At 40.9% G+C, this 23,667-nt stretch overlaps 1 protein-coding gene across 3 annotated transcripts in view; it reads left to right on the forward strand.

Annotated features, from left to right (window-relative positions):
• The window catches only part of CHN1 (chimerin 1), a 202,340-nt gene that overhangs the window by 173,228 nt on the left and 5,445 nt on the right, over positions 1 to 23,667 (forward strand). For all 3 annotated transcript variants that reach the window (XM_019460115.2, XM_019460132.2, XM_019460145.2), the window contains 4 exons: positions 6,111 to 6,195; positions 16,427 to 16,600; positions 17,359 to 17,436; positions 20,314 to 20,451. In XM_019460115.2, coding sequence (XP_019315660.1) covers positions 6,111 to 6,195; positions 16,427 to 16,600; positions 17,359 to 17,436; positions 20,314 to 20,451 — 475 coding nt within the window. The remainder of the gene's footprint in view (positions 1 to 6,110; positions 6,196 to 16,426; positions 16,601 to 17,358; positions 17,437 to 20,313; positions 20,452 to 23,667) is intronic.

Below are 23,667 nucleotides of genomic sequence, written 5' to 3' on the forward strand. Positions count from 1 at the left end.
TATTAGGATCAAAATTAAGGCATCTTGGTGAGGCTAAAAGTGGTTACTTCAAAGACTATGTTCTGGTTGCCCTAAAGATAAAAATGGGGGTGGGGGGTTGGAGAAAAAGCCTTTCCTGCTCAGCTGCCTATCTACCTACATTGCTTTTTGTTTTGATTTTGATCATCTGTTCTCTCCCTTCATCACCCAGTACAGGCTGCACAGCTGACTCACCAGAGCCTCCCCAAATGTCAGTCCCCTTCCCCCAAAGCAAAATTTCATTTCCCCAAATGTTTTTATCGCCTCCAACATAGTTTACATTTGCAGCAGGCTTTGCAGGCATACTCGGTGACTGTTTGCATTCAGGCTTATTTCTAGAGGGAGTGTTATGACTTGGAAGGGGTGATGAAGATAGGCTGAAATTTTCTGTCTCTTCCCATAGCATAGATTTCTTTTCCTCTCTTTCTATTACTGACATTCAAATTGGATGCAAATGTCGGAAACCTGAGGAGAACATGCGCTGGGTTTCTTACAGAAGCCGGGGTGTGGGCAGTATAACAGTAGGCCCAATTGAGAAGAACTTCAGTTTTTACCTAGGCCCGTATCCAGGAGGCACGCGACCCTTAGCCTATGCCACGTGGGCCCCTCAGTAACCCACCTCCCTCCCTTCCTGTCTGCCCTTCTCAGCCTGGTCCTGATCATGCCTTCTCTGTGACAGACTTTTGGGATCCACTAATTAACTCGGTCCTTCATCTCTGTTTCTAAATGATGTCAGTGGTGTTAACATGAAGGGAGTTGTTCACAGGTGAAAAGCAATCTCAAATGTCATGGCCATAAAGTTGCATTTTTTTCCAGTTGCAGAAGAGAAAAGAACCTTAAAACTAGTTGCAGTGCCCTTTGTTCATGAAGATATGATTCATGCCATGTACTGTGTCACAAGGTTGCTTTTCTCCGGACCATCCTTGACCTCCCTGATCATGTTACACACCGATGCTGACTGCTCTCTTGGATTATTTTACCAAAACACTCTCCCCAAAGGAATCCTTTTTTCTTTTTGGAAAATAATAAGTGATTTGTTCAAATAACTCTAAGAAAGAAATAGTCTGGTCAGTTTCCCATCTTATAAAGCCAGTGTTTGTCATTAAGGTCACAGGGTAAACAGCAGAAACAGTAACTAAAGATTAGTGGATGTCATAGAATAAAGTAAGACGCTATTAATACCTCATTCATCTCAAGACCACTGTCCATCAACCTACAAGAAACACAGACAAGAAACCAGAAGTTTGTGTTTTTCTTTTAAAAGGCTTCAGGGATGCCTGGGCGACTCAGTCACTGAAGCGTCCAACTCTTGAGTTCAGCTCAGGTCATGTTCTCACAGTTTGTGAGATTGAGCCCCACGTCAGGGCTTGGGTGTCTCCCTCTTTCTCTCTCTCGCACTCTCTCTCAAAAGAAATAAGCTTAAAAAAATAAAAGGCCTTCAAAAGGAATATAGATGACATATGTTCTTGATTTACATCCAGTGCTAGCAAAGTTCTCATCAGGTTACCCCATTCGCAGCTAAGAATCAGCAAATAGGAAAAGGGATGAGGGGGGCAAGGAGGAGGAGAAAGAGCTGACACAACAGCCTTGGAGAATGAGAAGAAACTCAAACTCATTTCTCATTCGGAAATATAAGAATCTGGAGCCATTTAGAATAAAAATCCTATGAAAACGTCACTTAATCATCGTCTGCTAGTGGTTTCTGCTGTAAAGACATCAATAATTCTGATTCCCCAAATGCCGACCAGCTGCTGATCCCTAAGCGGTATCTTCTATATTATAGGGCATTCCAGACAAAAGTTGCCATCTGGTATAATGTGGGCCTTCGGGCCGAGCGCCTGGACCCCTTGAGAACTGGTCCAGCCCTCCCTTCTCCCAGATCTGTCCCACTTCTTTCTTAGTGTCCTCCTAAGCAGAAAAAATCCCCAAGGTGCAACTTTTGACCTTTTAATGATTGTATTTTGAATACATTCTGATTCAGTCATTTTAAGGCAGGTAATCATAACACAACCGTATCTATTGAACACAGTCATCTGCAGGTGTCAGAACCCTAGGGCCTTGTCTGCAGGAACAGCCCGCTTCCATTGTGCTGGATGGAATAGCTCTTTGTCATACCACTCTAAGTTGCATAACTTGTGCAATTAGTTTTTTAAGGTATCTTTTTCTTAAGGATTGGTAAAAAATTAGGATATAAATTAAACGTCACTGATTATGTGAAACTTCATGTAAAAGCAAAACCTGTAGAGCACATTCACCCTTGCAAAAATATTTCTCACTTTTTCTTCAATGTGCTTGACATTTACTCCGGGACTTTAGTGTCATCCGGGAAAGGAACTTGCTTCTCGGAACTTCTGGCTAAATCCAGTTCCTGTCCCCCCTTCCACCAAACTCCTCATTTGCTCAGTAACTAAACTTCTGTTTTAATGCAGAGACTATAGGCTGTGAACTCCCTTAGCCTTCTGGCTTTCAGGCCCCATCACTCCTGCACAGCCCTCCACTGCCCTCCTTCCCTTTTCCCAACTCAGAGGATGGGAAAAATAATTTTCCTCTTATTCAAAGCTAATCCCTCTGCCCTGGATCCTACGTCCATTTGATACCTTCGGGATCCTTACTCTGTCAGCTGCCTCCTCTTTTCCAGAAGCCTTCAATCTGCCATTGCCCTCCCCCCTCATCTCCAAACCTGTTCTGCTTTTGTTTCCCTCTGTTAACGCCCTCTTCCCCTCTCCTGTGCCTCTGATTCAGTTGGTTACCAAGGCCTGTTGATTCTGCCTCCCACATTAGTCCTTCACCCCTTTCTCTTACCGCTGCCTGAGTTCCAGCCCACACCATCTGTCACCTGGACTACTGCCACATGTAGCCTCCTACCTGATTTCTGCCAGCCTTGCCCATCTCACTGTGTCACTCACCTTCGAAATCTTCAGTGGCCCTGCATGGCTCACTGGGCAAAGTATGAATCTGTAGGCATGGAAAAGGCCCTGACTGCCTCTCTCGACCCTGCCATGCAGTCATCCCCACCTGTGCCCATGCTGAACTTCCTTTTAATTCTCTAAACATCCCATTGTTTGGTTCAAGCTGGGTGGCGTTGATTTCCTTGGAACACCTTTTTTTTTTTTTTTTTTTTAATGTCTATTTTTGAGAGAGATAGCACAAGCGAGGGAGGACAGAGAGAGAGGAGGACATGGAATCTGAAGCAGGCTCCAAGCGGTCAGCTCAGAGCCCGACGTGGGGCTTGAACCCATGAACCATGAGATCATGACCTGAGCCGAAGTCAGACATTTAACCAACTGAGCCACCCAGGTGCCCCCGGAATACATTTCCTAATGCAATCCCTCCAACACGAACACCCCAGTCCTGCCCCACAGGTCACCCAACACGTTAAGCCTGAGCAGTGCCCCTCCCCCAGCTTCCCTCGCACTTTCTCTGGAGCATTTTCACACTGTATTTAATGGGAGAAACCTATAGTGAATTCCTTGAGCCAGTATCCTTTTTATCTTTGTATATGTCATCACTTTAAAAATGTTCATGAATGAATAAAAATGACCGTTTTGATGACCTCTAAGGGGAATGAAAAAGACAAAAAGGATGTAATATTTCAATTTTTACAGATACAGTCCCTTGTCGTGGAGTCCTAGAGGTCATAAAACAAAATTTAAGATGTACGAATTTTAGATATAAATATTCAAAAGGAAGTCCAGTTCAACCCTGTTACACAAATAGAAGTTTAGTTAGCTTCTGGTGCTTCCATGCTCTTTCTAGAACCTGGAGAGCTGTATAAGCTACCTTCCAAGTGGTTTAAACAACAAGAAAACAACACCAGCCCCACGCGGCTCAGGATGCCTTTGTAAAACACCATCCAAGAAGGAAATGTGTAAATAATAATTTCCTAAAGATTGCTTTCTGAGATATAAGTGTGGTCCTTTAGTTAGAGAGCCAGCCTGCTCAGACATTTTGAACCTTTCCTTCATTATATATAGTGAAGAATATATATCCTTCAATATATAATGTGAAGAAATGTCCCAAGATTTTCCAGATGCCACTTTCACTGCTGCTTTTGTGACGGTGAGGAAGAGAATTGGTTGTGCCATAACCTGTCATTATTCCGTGCTGTTTGCCATGAGCCCGATTTTAAGTTATTTCCCACCATCTACTCTGTTTTTGCTCTCCCAAATGTAACTTCGAGATCCTGTATCATGAGATAACTGGCAGTACAGGACTGGAACTTACTTCCTCTACACTTCTAGTCCATGTTTATTAACCTCACCAAGTCAAGTGATACTGGAGTATCCGAGATCCAGGAACATTTAAGCCAGTTGGTATCCCAAAGACTTTCCCTAAAACTAACATCGTGATTCTGTAGCTATTTCATGATTATGCAACTTTTTAAATACAAATCAGTGCTGTTTCACTCCTTCCCCTCAAAGCAAAGCAAGATTGCATCCTTTATCCGGTTTTATTCACTCGGAGGAACACAGACGAACACAAAGACCTCACAGACTATCTGAATGTTGATCTTGGGCTCTGCTTCAGAAACCCTAGGAAATGCTTTCAGTTTACAGGCACTGAGCATCATTAGCAATCCAGAAGCAACCGTGTCTGCATTCCTGATGCTTTTCCTTAAAAGACATAGGCGAGATTATGGCCTGCTTTTCAAAATCAACATGTTCTGTGCTCAAGCTCATGTGGCGGTGACCAGACTCACAGGCACATACCTACTTGGAAGGAACCAAAACCAAGTTTCCATGACAGCTTTATGGCTATTTTGGCCAGTATTATTGAATTCTGATATACCTTTTCTCTCCGATTCTGATATATGCTTTTTTTTTCCCATTTTAACATCTCTGGAATTGGGACTTATCTTCTAATCAATGGTTTGTCATAATTTACTTGGCTTGGTTTTTCTAAATGGAATATATGTGCCTTATGTTCATTATAAGTCTTGTATTCAATAGCATCTTAAATTTGAAGAAATGTTCTATATATTATCTTAAAAATCATTTACCTGGTTTCTAAGACCTATCTGATACATTAATAGAACAGTAGCAAAAATGACAATCTTAGTGGTGAGTTTTGTTATTTGCAATAGGTATTTATGTTGGAGCCAAATCATCACCCTTAGTGATTTTCACCCTCTTACATTCCTGTCTTCTGCAGGAGGAACTCATACATGTAAGACATGATCTCAAGTCAGTGTACTTTGAAATACAGATCAGTGACTTGCTTGTTCCCTCTCCCTCTTTTTTATTTCTTGGGAGCATTTTCAGCCAATATGTGCTCGGAAATCTGAGTGTTATTGATAATATTCCAGATTTGTTTTCTCTTATTCTGGGGTTTGGAGTCCTTGTTTCTCTTTTCTACCAGTACGTTTTCATCTGAGTTAAGCTAGAATGGCTTCTCTTATACATAAAGTCTAGAAGTATCTTAGCATTTAAACCCTTTCTTTGGAGATTCCTTTCTTAAGGATAAAGGAATCAAATGCAGCAAAACATTTTTGCGGCTGGAATGACACGTGCCTAATTACTATACTCAGGGTTTCTGATTAACTGTAGCTTCTGCAATTTCTAAAATACGTTTTTTCCCTTAACTAACACAGTAAATATCAAATCATTTTGAACAGAAATTGGCCCTTTTTGATGATTCAGTATCACCTTCACCATCTGTGGCCCTAACTGTGGTCACAGATAACGGAATGGGGGTCACCTGACAAAATCCTTATGGGACCCAAACACACTCTACGTTGTTCCTTATCCTCCTTCATGCATTAGCACTTGGAAAGCGCCAGGATTTGTAGAACACGTAGATGAGGCAGCTTACAGCTGAAGGGGACCATTTGGAAAACCGCAGTAGAAATGGTTTTCCAAAGTAAATCACAGAATATTGGTCTGATTTGTCACCATTTCTTAAACAAAGAGGAAATCAAGCTCTGAAAGAAATCTTAACTGTTTGTAGGTTCCACTCAAGGGTTTTCTAAATGTAACCGTAACGTGCCTCTCCAGTGCTAACCATGGCTTGTATTTGAGTGCTTTGACAGAAAACAATCTCCTCGTCCATGTGTTTCCCCTCTGGCCGCTTTGTCACGCACTACTCTTTTTCAGGTCCATACATTCAGAGGGCCACACTGGTGTGAATACTGTGCCAATTTCATGTGGGGTCTTATCGCTCAGGGAGTGAAATGTGCAGGTAAGAGCTCTTTCCTTTTTGCTTTATTGCATAAGTTACAAAGTTAGAAGGAATAAGTTGTAAGGAGATTTGCTGTTACGCGGGCTGGATCCTGGTTTGCTTTTAACACACATGCGGTAGGCTAGATTCTCAGGCAGCCGCTTCGGAAATTGGAAGTTTGTCTGCCTTTAACCTTCTTGTGCTTAATGGACAGCAGACTAGGGATCCGGTATTAGTCCATTAAAAAAAAAAAAAAAGTTGGCCTGTTCAAAAGGTCTGATAAAAGGAGATAAAAGTAAGGCAGTTATATTTAACTCTTGCCTTTGATGATACAGTAACTAAATTTATAAAATGATTTTTTTTTAAGCAGTGTACAGGGACCTATGATTGTTGCCTTGGGAACTGAATTTTAAGGATAACTTGTTAAGCTGGATTGTCCTTACTGCATTTTTGCAAAATCAAATTGAAGCTTTAAAAATCTGTGAATTTATCTTCAAAGATGGTTTCCAAATTCTGAAAAACCACTTAGTCAGTAATATTTTGTTTGTGACATTTTGAAATTGTGAATATGCCAAATCCTTTTTATAAAATATGACCATAGTATTTTTAGATATAAATTTAGAAACTTTGAAGATTGACACATGAAGAACCAACTCTGGAATTTATTGAAATGCTTTATGAAAGTAAGTTATTCACATCATGTGAAATTCATTTGTATAGAACTATACCAAGAATTGGCCATTTATTCAGACTACTTTAAATTCTGACATAGACTTAAAAATAAACATTTAAAAGACATTTCTGCCATTTAAATTGTAAAACTAAAAACTACATTCTTAACATGTCTTTTAGCATGAAGCTTAACACTTAAAAATGTATACTAAGAGTAATGTATTTCAAAATGGTAACTGTAGTAATTCTGTCAAGTTTATCACTGTAAAAACCCACATTTCTTTTGTGGCATGATTTTTAAAAATTGTAATTCCAGGATAATTAACATACACGTGTTATATTAATTTCAGGTGTGCAATACAGTGATTCAGCAATTCTGTACATTACTTAATGCTCATCACAATAAGTATACTAGGATCCTGCTACTCTGACATCTTCCCCAGAAGTCCCCTGCGGCATGATGTTTCGTGGAATATTTTTGTTGCCCCCATTATGTGCACAAATTTCTAGGGTCTGATTTTTCTTCTAAATTGCATTTTTTAATAGCAAGGTACAATATGCATTGCACATTAATGTTCCAAGCCCTTCTCCTGTCAGTTACTATTCTGTCGGCATTACTAAGGCGCGATCAGGTTTCAGGCATACATCACTAGCCAGATCTGTCCAAGGACCTCCCTGCCACGCAGGGGTATAAGAATTCCCCATGTGTTGACTCTGAACTGTGCACAGGTGTCCATCAAGGAGAGTCTCAGCTCAGATCCAGTCTGACTCCCATTATCCTAGAGGGATGACAACCCCGTTTGCAAGTCTCTGCCCAGAGAATGAATGAGGACAACCCTGTCATCCTTCCAATTGGTGGTTATGGAGTCAGGATGAAAAAGCATCATTAGGAAGGCTGTGGCTAAGTCTCTGAACTGGAGGGGAGCACCTAAGGTGTTGACAAAGTAGTGTCGTTAAGACCATCTACACTGTGAGTTTTCAAAGGTAAATGGAGGAGTTTCCAGAGCATAAATCCCCGGCTCAAGGAATGTTGGTCTCAGTAATAGCACGTTTTGCCTTTATGACCCAGATGGACCAGCCGAGACTTTGCAGCAGTTTCATAAAACACTTTGTGACTGTCCCTGACTTAAAAGCTTTTCTTTTACTTAGAGAAGTGATGTGTATCATTTATGTTCTGAAATAGTGAAGCCCATCTACATAAGAATTCTGAGTTTGCTATATAAGCAGAAAATCGGTACACATATGGAGATAATCTTTGATGATACGCTACAGTCCTAAATCATGTCTGAAAGAAATGTTTTGGAACCTTTATGACAGTAATAATACGAAGGAAAAGGAAAGAGAAAATCATTTGTCCCCTCCCCTACCTACCCGCATTAGTAGCCTCCACATCTTGTTGTGCATAAAGGGCAGGAATTGAAAGAAAAGCCTTGAGGAGATTTTTCATTTTTATGTTATGTCTTGTCCTTAAAAGCATTATATTCTGTGTGATTTGAGCCATATGAACGTTTAATAAGAACAACTCATTTTTTTTTTTAAATGTGGAGGTTAGCATTTGAATTAGTTCTGTTTTCTGTGACAATTCTTAGATCCAAAGTGGCTCATCCTGACCTTTGAGCCATCCACTTTAAAACAGAATACAAAGAATTAAGAATTTAAAGAGAGAGAGAATGAACTCTAATAGGTTAAATAAAGAAGTCCTTCCTGATTCCTGGAACCTGTGACTATGTCATTTTTTAATGGCAAAAGGGACTGTGATTAAAGTTAAGGGTTTCGAGATGGGGAGATAACCCTGGATCGTTGGGGTGGACCTAGTTTAGTCACAGTCATAAAGGTCCTTATAAGAGGGAGGCAGAGTCAGAAAAAGGGACAGAGCAGTGGTCAGAAAAGAGAGAAGATGCTATGCCACTCGCTTCGTAGATAGAAGGTGGCAGCCACAAGCCAAGGAATGCAGACAGTCTCTAGAAGCTGGAAAAGGCAAGGAAAGAAAACATTCTCCTCTGGAGCCTCCAGAAGGAGTACAGACGTGCTAACACCTTGGTATCAGCCTAGTGAAACTGATTTTGGACTTCTGACCCCCAGAACTATAACGTAAACTCCTAGTGTTGTAAGCCACTGAGTTAATTTGTTACAGCAGCAATTGGACACAAAAACGCCAGCCACTAAACATTTAAGATAGGACTCCCAAAGAAAAAGGGCAGGCGAACTGCCCATCCGAAAAGAGATTTACTTATCTGCTTTTGATTCTTGCAAGAGCTCATTTTGTCCTGGTTTCTTTTTACAAAATCCACCAAGTCAGAAGAGCCTGTCAGGAATTTTTAAGGGAGCGTTTGCCAAAAGCATCAGTTTTGTATCCCGCACCGCCCCCTCAACGCTTTTTTGAAACATCATGCAAAGCGTTGGGTGGTGTTCCAGTCACCAGCCTGGCAAAGTTAGTGTAGCAATCGGACTGTATCCGGCTAATAACGGGCAAGTTGGCCCTTCAGAACTGAAAGCTCTGGGCTTCACTGCTAAGCACGCTGCAGCCAAAGAGGACAAGCAAGGGCCAGTCAGGGCAGACATGGTCTTTCTAAAAGCTGGCACCGAGATTCAGTGGCAGGCATTAAATGTCCTCTTCATCTGCAATGTCTCCCTCCCTCCAACATTCTTTATAGAGAGTAAAGTAATGTTGCAGGGGAGTATGGAACTGCAGCTTGGGAGTGGTGCTCCTTTCACTAAAATATTTATGAACACACTAGTTTTTAAAAGCAAAGTTCAGGGGCGCCTGGGTGGCGCAGTCGGTTAAGCGTCCAACTTCAGCCAGGTCACAATCTCGCGGTCCGTGAGTTCGAGCCCCGCGTCGGGCTCTGGGCTGATGGCTCGGAGCCTGGAGCCTGTTTCCGATTCTGTGTCTCCCTCTCTCTCTGCCCCTCCCCCGTTCATGCTCTGTCTCTCTCTGTCCCAAAAATAAATAAATAAAAAACGTTGAAAAAAAAATTTAAAAGCAAAGTTCAAAGGACTGTCATTCAGACAATAGTTTCCCTAAGCCATTTTTCCTTTCTTTATGAAATGTAAGCTTTACAGGTTAAAATAATCTATTGTTATATAATCACAGATTGCCAAACACCCCTCCCACCAAAAAGATCACGATTATTCCACCAGCATTCCTGAATTGTTTTCACTTTAGCCTTGCCAGAATATTCTAAGAATTAAGCCAGATAATAATCGTTGTAAATCACACATCAACTTAGTATTGGTTCTTTATTCAAGAGACTCTGTTTTTCCAGTGTGTCATAGCCATTGCTGTCACCCCCAACAGAGAACGGCAATTGCTCTTTCCTAGTAATAAAGTGTATCCGTTGCTTAAAGTATATAAGCCCTTAGCTTTTAGGTTGAAGAAGAGCAGTGGAAGTAATTTATTTTAATTACTCCTATGATTGGCTGCACCTAAAAAGTTCTGTCTGTCCTTACAAGCTAGTGAGAAATTGATTAGACTTGCCTAGAAGTTTCACGTAGCGATATTTTCACAATATCCCAAAGAGCAAAGTATTCCTTAATTTTGCTTATGAAAATAATGACTTCTGTTAGTCAGAAAAAGACAAATATCAGATGACTTCACTCAAATGAGAAATTTAAGATACAAAACAGATGAACATAAGGGAAGCAAAAATAATATAGAAACAGGGAGGGGGACAAAACATAAGAGACTCTTAAATATAGAGAACAGGTTGCTGATGGGGCTATGGGAAGGGGGATGGGCTAAATGGGTAAGGGGCATTAAGGAATCTACTCCTGAAATCACTGTTGCACTATATGCTAACTTGGATGTAAATTAAAAATTAATTATAAAAAAAATTTTTAAAATAATGACTTCTGATACATATTAGACTATTCCCACTTTTCCTAGATGGGGAGTCAGGGAGGGGGGACATCTAAGAGATAGGGTTTAGAATAAAACTTTTATTTGCAATTATTAAAAATATGAACACTCAGTCAGTAGAACATATGACTCCTGATCTTGGGGTCGTGAGTTTGAGCCCCATGTTGGGTGTAGAAATTACTTAAAAAAAGATTTTTAAAATAAATAATATACAAACACTCGAAGAATGAGAAGTTATCTTTCCTTTCAAAACACACATTAACATTTCCCCTTAATCCTATCAATATAAATAATATCAGCTATTTATTTCAAAAGATAGATTTTTGTGCCTTCTAGATATAAATCATGTTATATCTTTTGGAGAAATCAAGCCCCAGGAAATCTGAAATCTGAGAGTAGCTTAAAGTTAGTAGTCTAAGTAATTTATAGAGCATTTATAAAGGACGGAATAAAATGTGATTTGAATCTTTTTTTCCTTCATATGGTTTAGTGTATGCTTATTAACTGGAAGGACTGGGAGGGGGAAATGTGGTTTAATTGTAACATAAAAATTACCTACTCAACCAAGAGATGCGACAAATGAAACGATCTTTTATGGACTTTTGTTGTTGTTGTTTATAGTGTAGAGCTTCCTTGGGAGAAATGGAACTATATAGGAGTTATATGACTTTAATAAATAAGTATGATAACCAAATAAAGTCTTAATGGCAAACTGAAATACTGACATACTGCCAGTGCCTGCAGCAGGGATTTTCAGAGGAAGCTCAGAGCTGGTATATTGCACCACGACTTAAGGGTATAAAGAGGCTTTATTTGCATGACTTTGCCCTGTCCTTCGGTCATCTGACGGACTTCATAACCAATCCTGCCAAAAATGTGGCCTTTGAAATTTATTTCTAAAATTGGGCAGAATATGTTGTCCCATAGTTTAATCTTATTCAAATGGAAGAAAGAATATCAATTTACAAAACATTTCCCTCTTCCTGAATTCCTAAATCTGAGCTCAATCATCACTTGATGCACTTTCCAATGAGTCACAAATCATCTTAGGAACCTTATGTTTAAAAGTGGTAGATAGCTCCAGATATTCAAAGGAAAAAAGTTGGTGTTAATATCGGACCACTAGTTCCATTCATGTTTTGATATTGTATAGCTGCATCAGAATTTTACTGTTTTGCTTTCTAATGGTTTTCCATGTAGAGTGTATACATAGGAAGAGAATATGACAAAAACAAAGTATAGTGGGTAGGTTTTATCTCTGCTTTCAAAAAAAATTTTTTTAATGTTTTATTTATTTTTAAGACAGAGAGAGAGCATGAATGGGGATGGGGTAGAGAGAGAGGGAGACACAGAATCTGAAGCAGGCTCCAGGCTCTGAATCCCTATACAGTATACCTGAAACTATGTCACCTTGTATGTTAAGTAACTAGAATTTAAATAAAAACTTAAATAAAAGTACACTGATATTTAAAAAGTCCTTGCCATATATGTACATATATATACATATATAACAGTAAAATACAACGTCTTTTAAAAAGTATATACGACAAATAATGGATAAAATAAACATTATTGAATAAGAGATTGAAAATAGCAAATTCATCTTCAGTGCTGAAACCGTCTCTCAGAATGCATGATATACTGCTGGTGAAAAGTGGCACCCATCAGTCAGTGGGAGCAGCGCGGGCTGGGAATCGGGAAGCCAAGGTTGCATCTCAGTTCTACCACTTTCTGGCTGAGTAATCTGAACAAGTCATTTAGCCTCTTGGACCTTTGTTGCCTTTGTCTGTCCAGTAAAGACACTGGGATAGGTTGTTACCAACAGCCCTTTCCAACTGGATCTGTCACTTCTTTGTACACTTAGAGTACGAGGCACATTGACGTGAATATTAAATTATGAAGCTTTGCTGACTTTTATACATTTAAAATACTATGTAGGAGTTCTTCCGGAACTTGCTTCTGGACAAGATGAACAAATATGTTTTGTTTTATTCCTCGCAATAATTACAAAAGACCCTGTACACAATACATACACTTCAACTATCAGAAGACTCTGGAAGTGGAGAAAAGCAGGCAGGCCAACTCAAGGAACCCAGCAGCAAGTTTCCTGGTGGTCTTTGTTTTTCTTTAACCTCCCATGTATCTAGAGAAGCTCACAACCCATAAATGCCAACAAGCACAGACACAAAATAATCCCAAGTAAAGCCTGCTTTTCCTAGCCAAAGCCCTGGGAAAAGGGTAGGCCAGCCAAGGCAGACATCTTTTAGCCATTCCTGCCCTTCTCGAGGTGAACGTCATGAAAAAGCCACAGTGCTGCTGCTGCAGCCGTTGCCTATGGGCAGAACCCTGTTTTCACCCCCGCCCCCACAATAACAGGGGTACTGGCAGTCTGTGAGTGGAGCCCTATGTTTCAGCACCACCTTGCAGGAAGAGAAGGTACCCCTCCTGGCTCAGCCTGTGAGTAGGACCTGGACTTTCATCCCCACCCTGTAGTAAGAGCAGCACCCTGTCAGCCCAAGCCTGTGGGTAGAGCCCTGTCTTCATCCTGACCTACAGTAATGAGGCAGCTGAGACCATGATCAGAGCTCTTGTCTCCCATGCCTACGGCATTCCTTCTCAACCAGGTTTCTGGGCACACCCTGGCTTCCGTCTCCACCCCGCAGTAACTAGGAGGTTGCCCTCTCCCTCCCCAGAATGTGGGGTAAAGTCCTGCCATTAGGGTGACGTACAAGTAGGGTAGGCAGAATAGCATTGCAGTCGCATCACAGAGGCTTTGTGAACTAGTTTGATATTTGAACCCTGGCCTACAAAAATGAGCCAGGACATGCATTCTAAATCTAAAGAGGTTAACTATCAGCTAAAATGGAAGGAACCAGAGTCCTGGAGGACTCGAAATATCCAGGATTCAGTTCAGAATTACACTTAATACCAAGAACCAGGCAAATCGCAACTCGGATGAGAAAAGACAGCAGATGTACCAATATTGAGATGACATAGATGTTGGAATTATTAGACAAGGAAATTAGCTATCATAATAATGCTCCAACAAGCAATTATAAACACTCTTGAAACAAGTGATAAATAGGAAATAGAAAATAAAGATAAAAAAGTAACTACTGTAAATGGAAATTTTAGAACTGAAAACTTTATTACCAGTAAACTCACCAGATGGGCTCAATACCAGAGATAGAGGAAGGAATTGGTGAGCCTGAAGACAGATCAATAGAAATTATGCAACGCAAACAAGAGAAAGAAAATAGACTTTAAAAAGTGAACTGAACCCCAGAGACCTGTAGCCAAATAGCAAAAGATTTAACATTTGTGTTGTTGAAGTCCCAGAAGAGGGTAAAGAGAGACTGAAAAAATACTGGAAAAATTAGTGGCTGAAAACTCCTCAAATTTGGTAAAAGCAGAGAAAAATTCAGTACTTCTTTGGAGACATTTTTATGTAATGAAATGTATCCGAACAGTATAGATGAGGAAGCAGCTATAACTCCAGTCACCCAGGTCCTTTTCAGGACCTGGCATTCACATGTGACAAACAGAACCGGCCCAGAATTCAACTTTGCTTCTGACCTTAAGCTGATCGTAACAATACCGTGTAGCAAACCCTGGGGCGCTATGTAGAAAGGGCCTCTCAAAAACTTCCATTCTTCTAAATAATGACAACGACAACACAGTCCTGGTAAACACTTCTAATCTACTCCGTGTCAGAAAGTACATATACTAATATGAGAGCCTTACGTGAACCTAATAATGGATAATAGAGCTAATAATAAATATTATTCCTGTTTTACATAACTGACACACAGGAAAGGTAACTCACTTGAAATCACATAGCTAGTAGATCATAGATCTAATTCTAAGTTTTAGAGGTTATATAAAACATTACAGCGTTCAGGGGAAAGAAGGTCTTTTCAGTGGCCATTTTGCCATTGATTTGCCTTATGATTGAGTCAGAAATCTTATCTGGGGCTAACAGATATAAAGAGGAATTGGGGTTTGGGGTCGTGCAGTCATTTGGACATTGTCTAACTATTGGAGAATGTTGTTCGGTCATTTCCTCAGATAATACAGATCAAACTCTTTGCTCTGGAAGCCTTTCTGTATTCAGAGAAGCAGCTGTTACTCTCTAGTGATGATCATGTTCACGCACCTGTTGGCACTGGCCATGCCGTCTCTAGTTCTGCCCCCTTACACACAGTTGTGCAGAAACTTAGTTTCCTTCTACACCTAGCCTGACGTTGCACATAGGAGGTGGAGATGCACTCCCTTAGTGACTCAGCGTCACCACCGGCCTCGAGTTCTCATTGCACTTTGGCAGTGTCTGCATAGTTAACGAAAGAACGATTCCGGGCATGACTTTTCAGCTAACGTTCCTTACCTCTCTTTTTATTGTTCCTGCCATTACCTAACAAGGTTGCGGCTTTACCAAGTCATTATGATGATGATAGTCACCAACGTTTGTCTCATGGTTTATACCGTGCAGAGCATCTTGAATGCATTGGCCCATTAACAGTTTTGCGAGGTAAATGCGGTGCTCCCCTCTCTGTCAAGAGAGCAAGCAAAACTAAGCTCGCCCGGTGACCGCAGGCAGCAGTCACGTCACTGTAAGATTTTCAAATTGGATATAGACCAATTGGATAAAGACCTGGATATAATTGCATCAGATTTATAAGAGGTCAGCATCAAGTTCTTATGAAAACCACCAATGAGTTATGTTTTTAAAAACTTAAAGATGGCATCTCTTTTAATTACTCAGCTGTGATTTACCCCTCTTCGTTCTAATTTGGCAAGATATTTGTATTCCTCTGTCCCTTCTCAAATTCCGCTGCGCTCTTCTTGTTGACAATCAAAGGTCTCAAAATATTCACTAGAAGATGTTTGAGTTCTGGCATCTTCGACGCGATAACCCAGTAAAATTACAAAGCAGAGGACAAACTTCAATAGAGGCAACGTGGTATGGGTGCTAAACCCGTGGACCCTGAATCCTTCGTAGGCTTAAATCTCAGCTCCGCTGCATGCCAAATGCACGGCCGTAGGTAAATTGCATAACACCTCTGTGCTTGGTTTCATCAGGTTTATACAATGAGAAGAATGACGATCCCTGTTTCGTAGAGTTTTGTGAGCTTGATGGAAACAATGTAAAGCACTTGGAATAGTGCTTGGCATCAGTGAACTGGTGCTAATATTAAGATAATAACTGTGGCTATTTCTAGCCACTAAATTTATTATTTACAGGGTTATGAACAGATACGAATATGAGTAGCACAATTTTAAGAGGGCCCTGGGATGCTCTTACTTTTGGAGGTCTGATTTCTCTTCATACCAAATATATTAAAATGGAATTCTGTATCCCACATCAAATATAATTTTGTGTAAGTTTAAAGAAACGGATAACTTTTAGTCGCCTGCATTTTGTAGATATCTAAACACTTACTAATTTCACTTTGTCTGAATTGGTTCTCTCCTGGGATCACACAGCAAATAAATGATGAAGCACGAGCTAGAATTCTCGTCTTCTGACTTAAAACCAAAATTTTCCAAGAGAAAAGATGGGAAGAGTGTTTTTCCACTCTTCAGAAACTGTTGGGAGCTAGCCCCCTTCAAAGCCTAACTCAAGCTGGATGGTGGGAGTGTCTTTTGCTAAACTAAACACTCCAGAATGCTCAAAAGTCTGAAAACATTGATGAATTTTTCCTTTCTATATTCTTCATTTAGACTGTGGTTTGAATGTTCATAAGCAGTGTTCCAAGATGGTCCCAAACGACTGTAAGCCAGACTTGAAACATGTCAAGAAGGTATACAGTTGTGACCTTACCACTCTCGTGAAAGCCCGTGTCACCAAGCGGCCAATGGTGGTGGACATGTGCATCAGGGAAATTGAATCCAGAGGTGAGGCGTCGCCGGTGTGGTTCAACACTCATAATTCACCATGAATGCAAGTTCTGATGCCCTTCTGGGTACCTCATGGCATAACCCAGTTTTCTTCAGTAAGTTTAGAGGGAGAGGATTTCAGACATCAAATGATCTGAAAGTCCGAAATGAATTAAGTTAACAAATAATTCGCCAGCGTGATTTTAAGGTACATTGAGCGAGTTCTAGGAAATATGCTTAAATATTTTTTTATGAATGATGATGCTTCTTGTCTATAAAAGTTGACATGTAGATACCAATTCATTTTTCACTTTTTACATTTTTCTTAGGTCCAAGAAGCAAAGGTGTAAATGCTCTATTAAGACCGTCCCAAACCAAAAAACAGAACTGCACCCTAATTATTCTTTCCCATTTGGGAAAGACTGGTACAGGCCTATTAATATGGTTTATCTTAGTCTTCTGTTATGTAAAAGAATTTATGGTATAATTGAGGTGATGAATGATTTCCCTGAAGACTCAACGTATTTGATCTAATTAGACACAGTGATGAGCCAGATTACAGATATTCAGGCAACAGTAAGCCACAGTTTAAAGTCTGTGAGTGAAATGGTTTTATTTTAGGAGAAAATGCGAAGAGGTTTCTAGACAAGTACATTTAATCATTCTTTCTGACACATTACTTGCCTGGCCTGAAGTATGGGAAGAAGTTAAAACTTGAAGAAGGAAAGACATAATTTCCAAAGAAACTAATTAGCTCTCTTGCTCTGTTTTTTCAGGTCTTAATTCTGAAGGTCTGTATCGAGTATCAGGATTCAGTGACTTAATTGAAGATGTCAAGATGGCTTTTGACAGAGGTATGTTCTTTAGCATGTCCGTTAACTTAGGACAACAATGCTCTCTGCCAAGGAGGCACAGTTTCTTATGTTATTCTGTTCATTATTTGTCTAAGTCATCGGTTATTATACCAAATAAAAAGCGTGTAATTTTACTTTATTACTATATTAAACTGTTACACTTCAAGGTGAGAAAGAAACATAAAATTTAACTATATTACCAGTATCTGAGCATCCAGGGCTGGTCCATGTTCCTCAAAATATATACAGAGCAATTAAATTTACCAGATACCATGGAGAAAATAGGGCAGGGTGGTTGGGGGAATCTAAGTGATTGCAGATCTCAGATTTCCCAGTTTGGAGTTGGCCCACCTAACTGCCTGTCGTCCATGCATTCCATCACCATATTTGATGGAGTGGAGACCCAGTGTAATGACTTAGATTCCCCCACCACAGAATCATTATTGATTTTATTTTAATAAATGCCATAAAGGAAAGTATTAGTAACTATGGAACTTAACCTGGTCTGTGGGGTTGGGGGATGCTGGAGATCAGAAGAGGCTTTCCAGAGAAGTACAGAAGTTGGCCGTATAATGGTTGAATAGCAAAGAAACAGGATATGTAAAGACCCTGGCAACAGATGAGTCTGTGCAGAGGTCCTGAGGCCTGTCCTTGTCGAGTCCCTGAAAAGTGCTAGGACTTAGAGAGCAGGAACTGAAAGGAGAGTGGACTAATATACAACGGATACACTATCTTACTATAGAAAAAATTAGCTGAATGGTAGAAGGTTCTCAGATCAACCTCCAAATTCAGTTTAACACATCATGTAGCTGAACTATAAGATTGGTGACTTTATTTTCCAAACCCAAAATTAGACATGTACCCTATAATGAGACAGGACATCTGAAATTTGGATTTTCATAAAAAAAAAAAATAGATAGTGGAAATAGGAACCATGTGGCAGGAGAGAATACCAGCATTCTTTCTTTTTTTCCTGAGTAAAAGTTTTGATAGAGATGATAACTTGTCTTTATAATTCTTCTGCCTTCATGTTCTCCTCTCCCTTTCCCCAGGTCTTTAGGCACCTGTACACTTCCCCAAGATCCCCCAGTGGAGTGATCTAATTGCTTTTTCCTCCCAGAATGCACTCTACCCCCAATTTGCACTGCCATTGTATGTGATTTCAACACAAGTCTGAAAAACAGATACTGGTGATCTAATTCACACTGGAGTGTGAATGTCTGATAGGCCATGGTATTTCACATTTAAAAGAGGCTTCTTTAAAGAAAAATACACTTTGCTAAAGTAGTTTTAGGGTTCCAGTTTTAGGTTAACATTAGTTCTAGGTTAACAAAATTTCACAGAAAGTGCAGAGATTTCCCATATAACCTCTCCTCTCGTTCCTCTCCCCCCCCCCCATAGTTTCCCCTATTAACATCTTGCATTAATATAGTACATTTGTTACAATTGATGAACCAACACTGATACGTTAACTAAAGTCAGTAGTTTAAAGTTCAGTCTTCATGTTGTACAGTTCTGTGGGTTTTGGCAAATGCATAATGTCATATAGCCACCCTTATGGTGTCACACTATAAGGTATCACTTTCACTACCCTGAGAATCGTCTGTGCTTTACCTGTTCTCCCTTTCTCCCGCTGAAACCCTGACAACCGCTGTTCTTTTTACAGACTCCATAGTTTTGCCTTTTCCAGAATGTCAGAGTTGGAATCATAAGATATGTAGCCTTTTTTGGCTGATTTCCTTTACTTAGCAATGTGCATCGAAAGTTCTCCCATGCCTTTTCCTGGCTTGATCGCTCATTTCTTGTTGTTGCTCAATAATATTCCTTTGTCTGGGCATATCACAGTTTATTCACCTATTGAAGGACATCTTGATTACTTCCAAGTTTTTAGCAATCGTGAATGAAAGTGGCTTAAATATTTGTGTGCACGTATTTGTGTAGATGCAAGTAGTTTCCATCTCCTCTGGATAAATACCTAGGAGTGTGATGGCTGGATTACATGTAAGACACTGCCTTTCCTCCCAGGTGGCCGTCCCATTTGCATTCCCACCAGCAACAACGTCGAGTTCCTGTGGCCCCTGCATCGTCTCCAGCATTTGTCATCAGTTGTCATTTTAGCCATTCTAATATCTGTGTAGGGGCGAGGCTGCTTTTTAATGGATAGCGCTCGTTCATAAGCCAAATGGAATAAAAGAAGCCTAGTATAAGATGTAGCTCAGAGTCGGCACTAATTAAATCTTCAGTAGATGAACGTTCAGATATTTTAACCAGTTACTAAATGCAGGAGAGTAAAAGAAGTCTTAAGGCCCAGCAACCCTAAAATACTCCTCTGTGTTATAACTTCTTCTCTTGTTATTTCAAGACTCTCAAGTTTTGTTTCGTTTTACTCTCATACTTCTCACTGTGTGCCTACACGTAGGGCTCAGACAACATCCAGACGTCATGTGTCAGGAGCCTGGGGTGAGTCAAAGGTGGCCTTTTGTACATTAGGAGTGCCTCTGTTGTTATTTTTCACATTCTCTAGGTTTATTTTAAAAAGAAAGAGAAAGCAATCCCACATTACTCCCCTAGGAGCTCTCAAGTACTCGTGTTATTTACGAATACTGCTGTTGATCTCAGCCCTCTCCTACTCCCCCCCCCCCCCCCCCCTTCAAATTAGACCTGGAAAGCTAAGTAACTTCAGAAAAGAAAATTCAGAAAAACAGATTTGGCTTTTCACAGAAAATTGATCACTTGTATATATCGGCACACTGAATTTGATATTAAAAAAACCGACGCATTGATGATCTCGAAACACCGTAACACAAAATGTGTTACTAAAACAGTGCTGTGTGTCCAGATAGTTACTCGTATTTTTCTTCTTAACATCCTTCAAAGATGGCGAGAAAGCGGATATTTCTGTGAACATGTATGAAGATATCAACATTATCACTGGTGCGCTGAAACTGTACTTCAGGGATCTACCAATTCCGCTCATCACATACGACGCCTACCCTAAGTTTATAGAGTCCGCGAGTAAGTATGAAGGCACGCATTCCAATAACCTGACAGACTCCCTCCTCACGGTAATCACTTCTCCTGCTTTTCCTGCTGAGTTTCTTGAATGCATATTACGTATTTCCCCCTCGCCTCTCCCCTCGGTTAATATACTCACAGAAATTTCGAACTCCTCTCCAGTGTAGGTTATTTATGACTTCTGCCATCAGAAGCTTCTTTGTAATGTGCTAACCCTCATTTACCAAAGTAAGGCTTATGCCAGTGCCCCTTAGATATGCACCAATGCTTCTGCAGAATAAAAATGAGTAACTAGGAAAATAAAATTGAAGAACAGGACCAAACTATTTTGTTATTAGATTCAGCTCAGCATAAAAGTTACTCTGTCAGATCTCATAAAAGTTTCCAAATTCTTACTTTCAATTTCTATACATATCCTGTGACAGACCATTAACAAACAGTTTGTAAACTGGCACCGGTCCGTAGATCATACTTTAAGGAGCACTGTTTTAGATCAAGAAGTGATTTTTTAAGTTCTAGTTGAGATGCAAATGAGAAAAAGCAAAGGCTCATTTGCCAAATTTATGGTGCAAAAATCATACCTGTAATTCACACTTCCTTTTTTTAAAGAAAGGAATTTTTAACAGATTTTAAGTGTTGGCATTGCCATTTTTTAAGAAAAGATAGGCTATTTCTGTCCTTTTTCTTCTCTCTTAAAAACCATATGTTGTCTTGATCTTTAAATAATAACATCACTTTCTTAGAACGCTGATTTACTTTTTGACTTTGAAATTTCGTGAAGTACAGACTTGCTTTGTTCTAATTTTTACTTTCCCCTTCAGTGCTTTTGTTGAGAATTTTTGTGGTTGGCTCCATGGAGACCTGATTTCTTGCGGGGAACAGCCATGAGAGTTACACTGATTTTTACAAATTTCCATGTTAGGAGCCTGAAAGACTAGATCCTCTCCGTGGGAATTTAGCTCTTCTCATTTGGGGATGTATTCAGTGCTGATCACGAAAACCGTCTGAGGGAGCTTATGGGTTCTTGTTTCGTGGGGCAGATGCTTCCTCCCGAGAGAGAGAAGTCTGATTGCCACTCCTGTCGAAAGCACTTGACACACACTTGCATCACCGAGGGCTGCTCCGTCCCCAGTTTGCTCTGATCCTCAGGACAGTGGGGGCTCAAGCGGACAGACTTCCTGTCCCCGTGTCGCTTTGGAGTAAAATTAAAACTTGGTTTCTGTGCCCAAGCCACCCCAATAGCAGAGGACAAAGCGGTAATTCAGACCCGCATTCTGAACTCTACACAGCCGCTTTATCTACTTAGAAGAAACATCCAAGCCTTCCTTACTGGGTTTTGAGGCCTTTTGCCCTCCAGACTCCCAAATTATTTCACCTTCTTTCCCCACACCCATGTCAGTTGCCTCTATTATTCTTCCAAAACATTTGTTAGCATTCTGAGGTTTGTGTCTGAAACAGCCCCCGTCGGACATCAGCAAACCCCCTGTTCTACTTTAGAGAGCTCTTCAAAGCGCAAGATAGAAACTTTCCTAAATCAAGGTAGAAATTCCTTCTTACAGTGTCACCTATTTTGATGCGTGACTTCCATGACACCAAAACCGTGGCATAATACTCATACACGATATAAATGTTTATTGTGCGTGTTTGCTGTTGATCTGATTGTTTATGGAATATTGTGCCCTCGTCCATGTCTCTTCCAGCAGTAGAGTCTGTTCCATTCTTTAGACACAGAGATACAGCCATTCTCTTATCTTTATAGGTAGATAAGGGAGATGAGAGAAACTAAGATTTATAGAACATATACTGGGTGCCAGGAATCACATTGCACACTTTATAGCCACGATATTTTATTTTAATTTTTATCTCTACACCCAGTGGGGTTCCAATTCATTCGTGACCCTAAGATCAAGAGTCGCATGCTCTTCACAGAGCCAGCCAGGTGCCCCACCACGATGTCATTTTAGAAAGGAGATGTCGTGGGGCACCTGGGTGGCTCCGTCGGTTAAGCATCCGGCCCTTGATTGTGGCTCAGGTCACGATCTCCCTGTTCACGAGTTCAAGCCCTGTATAGGGCTCCTCGCCGATAGCATAGAGCCTGCTTGGGATTCTCTCTTCTCTGCCCATCCCCCACTCACATGTGCGGTCTCTCTTGCTCTCTCTCAAAATAGATAAACTTCAAAAAAAAAAAAAAAAAAACAGAAAGGAGATGTTATAGGGTATAAGTGAATTGTCCAAGGTCTCGTCACTAGCGGAGGTGGCACTGGCATTCAAAGCTACGTCTGTCTGACGCCACAGCCCTTGCTCTCTGCATGCAGCCCACTGCCTGCCTCCACTGGTGGAACAGGAGCAGAAGACCTGCCCAGAGAGGGAAGGCAGGAGGGCAGGAACCTCTCCCAAATGATGCATGGTGTTAGCTGACCCTTCCCGGTGCACCTGCTCTTGAGCCTTTTTATCACTGGGTCCCTTAGAAAACCTGGGGCCTGTTCTTTAGGTCTCAGGATTCCCCGGCACTTATTAGCATCTCTTGCCAACAGAAACTCAGAGTGCATATTAAAGCTTTCTCCTGCAAAAGCTGTCTGAGCTCCACTCTTGCAGCCTCCCTCACACAACCTGCACCCCGGAAGCTGGAGGTGCGTGGCTACAGGGAATGAACAAAGGACACAATGGTGGTAGAGGCTGGGGCCTCTCATTTAAGGCTTAAAGATCTTCATAATATCCTGGAAACTACCCCTTGAACTACCTGGAAGTCTGGGACCCGCCTAGCCCTTTTTCCTCCCTGCCTCTTCCCACCAGTGAAGGGATCGCTGCCCTACAGACAGTACAAGGTGTATGTAGAAGGTGCCTCTCCCAGGCTGCACGGTAACCCAGCATATGCATGGACACTTCCTGACCCCGAGGAAAACAGCACTGCCAGGACCCAACTCCTGGTTGGACTCGGTGTGGAAATCTTTCTCTGGCCGAGAACTCTCTGAGCTCTGTTCCCAGAAGATCTCAGAAAAGATGACTCAGTCAGCATGTAGTCTTGAGTGAGTCAGATGAACTCGGCCATAAAACCCAGGGCTCTTTGTCCCAAGTAACTTCAAGTGTCCTGAAGGGAGGTCTGGGATGAGAACTCGCCGAGTGTTCCCCTCCGCTCTGCCTCTGATTCACCCCTTACGCTTGGCTGAGTCGTCTTCTTCTTCTTCTTGTACTTGAACGTCTCTACAAGGAACTGGC

The sequence above is a fragment of the Panthera pardus genome, unplaced genomic scaffold, assembly GCF_024362965.1.
Source record: "Panthera pardus isolate Hobbes unplaced genomic scaffold, ASM2436296v1 HiC_scaffold_10, whole genome shotgun sequence".
In the NCBI taxonomy this organism is placed as follows: Eukaryota; Metazoa; Chordata; class Mammalia; order Carnivora; family Felidae; genus Panthera; species Panthera pardus.